This window comes from Aquarana catesbeiana, linkage group LG01, assembly GCF_042186555.1.
Source record: "Aquarana catesbeiana isolate 2022-GZ linkage group LG01, ASM4218655v1, whole genome shotgun sequence".
In the NCBI taxonomy this organism is placed as follows: domain Eukaryota; kingdom Metazoa; phylum Chordata; class Amphibia; order Anura; family Ranidae; genus Aquarana; species Aquarana catesbeiana.
The window spans coordinates 596250728-596260356 of record NC_133324.1 but is presented as its reverse complement, the minus strand read 5'-3'; the positions used below and the strand labels follow the sequence as shown (position 1 = coordinate 596260356).

Sequence of the window (9629 nt, the reverse complement as noted above, 5' to 3'; positions counted from 1 at the left end):
CGAATTTTTTTTTTTTAAAGTCAGCAGCTACAAACACTGTAGCTGCTGACTTTAAATAAGTAGACTTACCTGTCCTGGGTGCCCTCGATGTCGGCTGCCCCGTCCCTCGGGTCCCGGCACCGCCATCCTAATTAAGGGAAACAGGCAGTGGAGCCTTGCGGCTTCACTGCCAGTTTCCTACTGCGCACGCGCGAGCCTCTGTGAATGGCCCTGTGGTTTTCTGGGGACACACACAGTTCCCAGAAGGCAACGGGGCCGCTCACGGAGGAGCAGAACACGCCACGGAATAGGAAGAGGCAGATTAGGAAGACTGCCTAGCAACAAGGGTTTCAGGTAAGTAAAATGTTTTTTTTTTTCACATTTTTTTTTTTAAATGTTTTAAGATTTTTGGTGAATTTTTTTTTTCTTTTTTTGGGTGGCCCTCCACTTTAATTACACAGGTTCTGTGGCTGATTGAGGTGGTAATTAAACTCACTTGGTGCCTTATCTGCATTTAATTAGCCTCAGAACCCGTGTAATTCAAAGGTGTTCGGGTTTAAAGGGATGAGGTGGCAACTCTAGTACATTCCCATGACCTCATAATGTTCATTCAAAGTGTGACAGCGCTGATCCCGAAACTAGGCCTGCATAGGAAGAGGGTGAAACTGCCTGCTATTAAAGTGAAAAAACACGAAGCCAGTCCCACACACTTCGCAATGTTGACGCTGTCAATAAAGTACGCTGGGTGAAAAAAAAAAAACAAAAAAAAAAAAACCTGCTGTTTGTTCGTTTTCCACACATGCGTGCAACACTCTCCTAGTCAACGCGGGCCGTAAAGCGCGACCGTCCTGCGCTCTCCTACAGCCCAGCGACGACTACGGACGCGCGCCCGTCCAGTCTACGTCTTGGCCCCGCTGTTTACCACTGTATTCCGCGGACGCGCACGTTTCTCTCTTTAGCTCCTCCCTTCGTTCCCGTTTGGTGTCTTTCGTGCGCAATAGCACTCTTCTCCCTGTATTCGGTGCGCGCTCCCGGTACTCGGGAGGGGGGTGAAGGCGAGATTGAATGAGGAGGAGGAAGGAAGGAACGACACAGCGGCGAAGCGGCCTCCTCCTCTGACACGCAGCGGGTGTACCGCCGTAGCTTGTTCTCCACATACAGCGCCGCGGCCCAGAGGAGGAGGGTGTGACAGGGGGGAAGGTGGCAGCTGAGTGACTGTGCCCTATTGTGTTGCTGACTGTCCCGGGAGGGGTGCCGCTGGATATGGAGGACAAGACGTTCACCAAAGAGCTGGACCAATGGATCGAGCAGCTCAATGACTGCAAGCAACTCAACGAGAGCCAAGTGCGCACGCTGTGCGAGAAGGTGAGCCTGCTACTGTTACTGCACCATATTCCTGTGTCATGATTTCTGGATCACCGGTGCTCTGCTAATGGCCCGATCTCTCCCAATCAATCACAGGGGAATCTATGCTTCCACCCCCGCCCTTTCTATACATACCATACATTGCTAATCACCCTTATTCATTTCTAGCCTCCTGATCCAAGGTTAGATGCTGTCATTTCGGCCCTGCCTGTTTTATTTCTCTACACATCGGAATGACATCATTATTTTAATATAAACGTGGGTGCCAATGATAACACTCATGCTGTATTTTTGGGCAGCATATATGAGGGTTTTGCATTTACGCCTTCAGTAACTTTTGCGCTTGCTGTCCTGATGGCATGACACAGATCAACGTGCTGCGGTTTGCTTTCTTAATTTCAGGCACGGTGGGCTTTGTAGAAAGCTAAACATTCAAAATGTCAGAACGGATCATAAACCGTACCAGTTATTTAATGATAAAAGGGGGCTGCATGCCTGTGCGTTCTACACACTCTGTCCCACGATCCATGGCATATGTGGACTCGCACAAGCTGTTGCATAGTTTGGTTGCTAGGCACAAGAAACATAAGACGGAAATCTAGCTGAAGAGATTGCTGCTGTCATATTAATTGCACAGGGGATAGAAAATTAAAGTGGTTGTAAACTCTGAAAGAAAAAAAAAAACAAAAAACTGCAAGACAAAGGCATAAGGCCCCTTTTACATGTGCGGATCCGTGTTGATCCGACCCGTGAACATCCGCTTGCTCAGCGGGGATTGCTCCGTTGATCCCCGCTGAGCCGGTGGATGACAGGGCGGGACCCGCACACTGTGCAGGGACCGCCCTGTCAGATCTCCGCTCTCCCCTATGGGGGATCGGATGAACACGGACCGTCTGTCCGTGTTCATCCGATCCGCTCTGCAGACGGATAGAAAAATAGTATTTTTCCTTGATCCTTAGATCAAAGCTGTTGCGGTCTCTGTACACCCCTGTGACCGGCGGCATATCTCCCGGAGTTGTTTGCGGGCTCTGGCGCTGTGATTGGTCAGAGCCGTGATGGTGTCACTCCCACCAGTCTCGGCAGTGCTCCTGAAGAAACGGCACAAGCGAGCCGAGACTTCATCAGCACATGCGGATACAGTGACTATCTCCTAAACAGTGCAAGTTTAGGAGATATTCACAGTACCTACAGGTAAGCCTAATTATAGGCTTACCTGTAGGTTAAAGTGGTGTAATGGGTTTTACAACCACTTTAAAGAAATGATCTGATGATGGGTTTATGTCCAATAGACACACTTCTTGTGCATATTTTATTAACCGCTTCCTATCTAGCATATGTACCTCTACCAGGAATCCCAGGACCACTGCAGGTGGTCGGGTCGTCTGCCCACTGAGATGATGGAGGAACATCAGTTCCCCCATCTCTGGGACGAATGAACCAGGAAGTGGCGCAGATTTTGTTACTTTCAGTGCAGTGCTCGTGTGCAAATGCAAACGTGCATGGAGGAACGACCCAGCAATTGCATCACACAGTGTGATGCCATCTTCTGGGGTTGCACCGATACCGTGTATTTTCACGAGCACTCATGAAAATGCTCCGATACACAAAACTGATACTTTTTGCGGTGCGATTTGAGCCCATACAAAACTAATGGGCTCAAATTGTACTGCAAAGAATTGCATGTGATTTGAACAAGAATGCGGTGTGGGAAACGGCATGCAATTTGGACAGGAATCGCACTGCATTCCTCATGCAATTCTTTGCAATGCAATCAGAGCCCTTTTATTTTGTATGAGCTAAAGTCGCAAAGGTATCGGCAAGTACTTGAGGCTAAGTATCGGTACTTGCTGATAAAAATGATGTTGTCGGTGCAATGCTGTACCCGTGCACAAATTCAAATGTGCGTTTAGGTCCAAACCAGTGATTGCATCATACAGTGTGAGGTATCTCCACAAATGTCCAAGTGAGAGCAATAATGCTAGCACCAGAGCACATGTTTAACTCTAAATTGTTAACATGTGAAGGATGCATTCTGTGCATGAAGGTAAAAAACCTTCTGTGTGCTGCCCACGGCCCCTCGCTTATACTCGCCTGAGTCCCCTCTCAATCCAGCAATGTGCACTCTGCTGTCCTGGGTTTCATTGCTGTCACTCACAGCCAGTTAGTCAATGAGGAGAGAGCGGGGGCGGGCCACGACTTTGTCTTATGGACACGCAAAGAAAGACTCGAACAAGCTTGCACCAGTGCCCCTTTGCAAGCAGTTTGCTATTGGGGGCACTTGACAAGGGGAAGAAGTCATGAGCACTGGCGAGGGACCCAAGAAGAAGAGGATCAGGGCTGCTCTGTGCAAAACCAACACACAGAGCAGGTAGGTATGACATGTTAAATTAATTTTTCAGAATAAACATTTAGAGTCACTTCTAAAGCATCACCTATGCATAATTTTTAGGTACCGTAGTTTGTTGCCTTTTCACTGGCATGCACAACTTTCAATGTTAACATGTTTGCTATCTATTTACTGAATGTAACATTATCTTTTATATCTTAAAAAATTGGATAGTGTGTTTTTTTTTTTTCTCTAACCACTTGCCGACCAGCCACTGTATATATACTGCGGCAGCTCGATAGCGAAAACTGCCCTACCCATGCAGCGGACTGTGCAAGTGACACTGTGGGTGCTCGTGCACACCACGGGAGCGGGTCCCGCAGACTAGACGTCTGCCCCCATCATGGTACAGAGGCAGAACGGGGATCTGCCTATGTAAACAAGGTGGATCCCCGTTCTGACAGGAGACATCATGGAGATCTGCTGTTCTTCCCAGTGATTGGAAACAGCGATTTCTGTGGTGTTCCAGCGTCTTTGTTTTTTTTTTTGTTTTTTTTATATAGCACAAAAAATAAAAACCGCAGAGGTGATCAAATACCACCAAAAAAAGCTTGGTGGGGAAAAAAGGACATAAATTTTGTTTGTGTACATCATCGCACGACCACGCAATTGTCAGTTAAAGCGACGCAGTGCCGTATCGCAAAAAATGGCCTGGACGTTAAGGGGGTAAAACATTCCGGGGCTGAAGTGGTTAATCGTACTTGCCTAGGAGGATTCGGCATTGTTTCCCCGCCGGCTCTAAGGCTGAGAACTGAGCGATCAAAGGCCGCTGATCACTCGGTTCTCTCTGCTTCTTGAGCATAGAGAACCAGGTGACTATTGGTCACGACTCAATGCTCTCACACCCACGCTCACTGGAGCGGTGGGCTGTGGAGGGGGTGATAGCGGCCGGCTCAGGCTCTCAGCGGCTTGCTAAACTGGGTGCCGGTCCAAGTATGTGGGTGGATCATGACCATATGAATCACCGCCTCTGTGATGTGAGCTGACAGCGGGCTTCAGCCTGCTGTCTGCTGAAACCGGGTCACAGGAGTGCAGAACGCTCTGCGCTACTGTGATCCACAGGAGAAGTACAGCTAAACAAGCTTTAGCAGTACTACTCCTTTTAAACAGTACCATAAGTCTTCATTGACACTGTATTTTAGTGCCAGCTGTGGCAAGAATCCAGTGTATTCTGCAGCTGAATTCACACATGGATAAAGATTGTTGCAGCTGCTGTTTCTGTTGCCTGTCATTGCTAAGCTGCGGGCTCAGCAAACTGCAAACAGCAGTCATATCCCTAACCACAGGTAATCGCTCAGTGTGCAGTTACATTGTATGAGCAGAGAGCAGTGGCTGTTGTCGCTTTGTACAGGCTGAGCGGCCGCAACTAACTGCATCCACTGGATTTTTTGCTGCAGCTGGCACTAAAATACTGTGTGAATGAGGCCTTAGAGCGCGATTTATATTAACCCTATTTGCAAAAAGCAAAAACTCATTTTGAATTTACCCCCCCCCCCCCCCCAATGCAAATGACTATTTGTTCAGCCTATTCTACTATGCAGGTGTGTTGCAAGAGAATTGCTGCAGGGTCTTAATTTTCATACGTTGAGTTTGAATAACTAATGCAACCCACCTCAATGTACAAAAGTGCACTGTATGGGTCTACACAGTTTTCATTTAGTCTATCTGAAGAAAAGTTTTCGTATGTATGCATATGTAGCATCACGCAGTTGCTGCAGATTTGTCGGCTGCACATCCATGATGTGAATCTCCTGTTCCACCACATCCCGAAAGTGCTCTATTGGATTGAGATCTGGTGACTGTGGAGACCATTGCAGTACAGTGAAGTCATTGTCATGTTCAAGAAACCAGTGGTGAGGAGATTTGAGCTTTGTGACATGGTGCATTATCCTGCTGGAAGTGTCCATCAGAAGATGAGTACACTGTAGTCATAAAGGGATGGACATGGTCAGCAACAATACTCAGGTAGGCTGTGGCATTTAACCGTCTCCCGCCCGCTGTATAGACAAATGATAGGTGAGCGGGGCGGCTCTTGTTCTGGGACGATGTCATATGGCGACGCCCAGTTTAGCTGCAATTGCATGACCCTGATCGTTGCAAAGAGCCGTGGTTCTCTACACATGTGATTGGCTGTGTCAAATCGCATGTAAACCAGGAGATGCCGTTTATCAGCTCTCCTCGCCTCACACTGACGGTGTGAGATGAGGAGAGCTGATCAGCGGCATCTCCTCACAGGGGAGACTTGTAAAGGTAATGCAGAGCCCCATCAGTGCAGCCTCTTCAGCGCACATTAGTGAAGGAGAAAAATTACTTGTTTACAAAATTTTCAGACAAACTAGAAAAAAAAACTTTATTTTTTTTGTTTTAGCAAAATATAATAAACACAGCTGTGATTAAATGCCACCAAATGAAACCTCTATTTGTGTGAAGAAATCGATCAAAAATTTATATTGGGTACAGTGTTGCATGACCGTGCAATTGTCATTCAAAGTGCGACAGCGCTTAAAGCTGAAAATTGCCCTGGGCAGGAAGAAGGTGAAATTGACCGGTATTGAGGTGGTTAAACGATGCTCAATTGGTTCTAAGGGGCCCAAAGTGTGCCAAAAAAATATCTCCCACACCATTACACCACCACCACCAGCCTGAACCATTGATACAAGGCAAACCCTAGAGATGGTTGTGCGTGAAAATCCCAGTAGATCAGCAGTTTTTGAAATACTCAGACCAGCCCCTCTGGCACTAACAACCATGCCACGTTCAAAGACCTAAATCCCCTTTCAGATGCTCGGTTTGAACCTCAGCAAGTTGTCTTCACCACGTCTAGATGCCTAAATGCATTGAGTTGCTGCCATGTGATTGGCTGATTAGCAATTTGTTACCAAGCAATTGAACAGGTCTACCTAATAAAGTGGCTGGTGTGTGTGTGCATATATTATAATTTTTTTGGATAGAGTACGAAGAATTAGACCCTCTATCAGGATTTTATTGCTGTCGAAGCCCCCACCAGGGACATTCAACAAAAACTGGGAGTTATTATTGGAACGGAAACAAGAGGGCAATTCTTCCAGTGGGGACGTTTTTGTTTTTTTTTCTTCTGGTGACGTGATTGAATTTCCTTTTTGAAGAGCTCTCCGCTTCTGTTGTCTCAGGACAGGATATTCTTCCCGAGGAGGGGGGGCACACCGCAATAGAAAAAAAAAAAAAAAAAAACAGAGGGTTTAAATTTTTCTTTAGCTGGCCATGCATGGAGCTATTTTTCATCTGGTTCTTGATGAACCTTTTGAAATTTGCTCTGTGGGCAGTCCAGTCTGCTGCCTTCTGCCTGATATCCCTCAATTGAAGGAGCGAGGGGAAAGATTATCAGCTGAAACTGCACCTGCATGAAAACAAATGCAGCTACTGTTTGGATATTTTGACAGCTGGCCCTGCCCCCACTGCATTGGCAGGATCTTGTGAGTCAAGACAACCGCTCTGTTTTGCTGGAAAATAAACTTAAAGTGATTGTAAACCCAGATATAAAAAAATTAAACTGAACATTATAGCTAAATCGGCAATGCAGCACAACTAATTTTGCAGTGAGATGGGGATAGTCATCTGTAATCCTCTCCTCCTTGCTACTAGAAAAAAAAATTCGACACATGCAGAAAATGTCGCCACGCCCACTTTCCTTTGACTGACTGACATGCAGAGGAGACTCGTGCACGAGCATTAGTGAAGGGTGTGCGTCTCCTGCTGCCCCAGCCTGAGTAAAAAAGCGTTTAGTTTTAAGTGCTTGTAAACCTCATATGCATCATTTCTCCAATACATGCGCTATTTTATAGTTTATGTAAAGATCCAAACTGCTGTATTACCTCTGTATTCCCATCTCCTAAGCTTATGGTAGCTCTTTGGAAATCTTCGGTCTGTGGGCGGGGTAGTTGTGACATCCCTGGCCCCACCTCCCAGTTGTACACCCTACCTCCCAGCAGGGAGTGTGTGCACACTTCCAGCATGGTGCATGCTGCTAATCCGGAGCTAGTGTGTGTTTGTGTGTACAGCGGGGATGTGGGGCCAGTGATGTCGTGACTTTGACTCCCGAGCTCTGATCCATAAACACTCCTATGGAGCAGAGATTTTCAGAGAGCTGTGACAGGCTTAGAGATAAGAATTCAGATGTAATAATGCAGCAGTTTTGATTTTTACATAAACTATAAAATGGTGCATGTATTGGAGAAATGATACATATGTGGTTTACAACCACTTTAATGTATGCATGTGGAGTGAGACCATCAGGGTTTACTTCCTCTTTAAAGTGGATGTAAACCCTCACATATACCCAGTGAAGTGAGTGGCCTCAGATGATGCACAGAGATGAAACAAATCCTCCTACATACGTTTTACACGTATATCTGCTGTCTTTAATATATACTGTTTCGAAAGTGCACTTCCTGTTAGAATTTTCTCTTCCTGATTCACCTGTGGTGTGGATTTTTGCCATACGCTTTGATCCAGCTGATTGGAGGAAAGGCACACACCCCCTCTCCCCATAGGTAGAAAAAAAGAAACCATGCAGAGCTCTGCTGTGAATTGACCAACTTTCTGCTAATCTATTTATAGCACCCACCCTGACACAAAAGTCAGCATGGTTTTATCAAAGTTGATGGAGAACTTGTCCGAAGTTATCATGCTGGTAACAGAAGAACGGAGCAGGAGAAAGCCACAGGACTTGGGGCTTTAGAGAAAGATAAGAAAACACTGCAGGTGTTTCTAGCTCAAATTTCATGAATCGGGTTTACATCCACTTAATTTGTATAGGGATCCCACTGATGAATGCTTTATGGGCATTCCATAGGGTGGCGTTATTGGATATGGATCCTTTGTTGATGGTGAAACTCTTCTAGTTGATCAAGTAGGTAAGTAGCATAAGTAGGTGATTGCAGGATGGATGCATTGGCTCTCCACATTCTTGTGGTAGAGACCGATGGCAGAGTGTCAATAGTATAAGTGGTGGTTGCATGATCGGACCAGGTTATTGTAGAGATGGCTGGTTCAGGTGATGCTGGGTAGTAGCCATTTGTCTACCAGGAAGTAGTCAATTTGGGTGTATGAGTTGTGGCGATGGGAGAAAATGTGTAGTCACGTTCGGTGGTGTGGTGACGTCTTCACACATCATATAGGTTGTTGTTTCTTATGAAAGTCCCCATTGGTGAGAGGTGTCTAGTAGTTCTGGTAATAATGTTCATCGTCGCACAATATAAGATGACCTTGCCTGGACTTGTGTAGTCTTTCATGAGTTTTTTTGTCAAATTTGATTTGCCGTGTATTGGGGATGTTTACATTTACTAGGGTACATCTGGTATTATCCAGTGTGCAATCGAGGTCTTGGGTATCTACCCTCAACGTCTGAGACTGTCATGTAGCGTAAAGGATGTGGTGTTTTTGATTGCTGTTACACCATTTTTCTTTGCTGGGCCTGATGCTCTAAAGATGTAGGGGAAGTTTTTGTTGGTGCAGCAAGATTTCTCATTTGCTTTGAAGTGTGTTTTTTCTTGTGTACATGAAACACCACAATGGGACTCTTGGGCTGTGCGACATAGTGAGGCTCTCTTTGCTGGATGATTTAATCCTTTGGTGTTGAGTGACATGAATTTCGGCGTCTTGACTAGTGTGAATAGGGTTGGTGAGGAGTGTGATTTTGTTTACTTAGTTTGACAAAGCTAGGCATGCAGGTGGTATGTATCGGTATACAGCCGATGGTTGAGACTTTGGGTTCGCTGGACAAAGGACAGAGGTGTAGCTTGTTCTGAGGTCCGCTGGGGGTAGTGATCAGAAGGGTCAGAGAGAATTAGAAAGTTATCAGTTATAGGGCTGGGAAAAAAAAACGATTTAAATCTTGAATCGAGTTGAGAGGTCAAATCGA

At 46.0% G+C, this 9629-nt stretch overlaps 1 protein-coding gene across 1 annotated transcript in view; it reads left to right on the top strand.

Moving 5' to 3' along the window:
- The first annotated feature begins 884 nt into the window (after nt 1–884).
- The window catches only part of PPP2CB (protein phosphatase 2 catalytic subunit beta), a 48865-nt gene continuing 40120 nt past the window's right edge, over nt 885–9629 (top strand). The window contains exon 1 of the mRNA XM_073598463.1: nt 885–1344. Coding sequence (XP_073454564.1) covers nt 1243–1344 — 102 coding nt within the window. The 5' untranslated portion in view covers nt 885–1242. The remainder of the gene's footprint in view (nt 1345–9629) is intronic.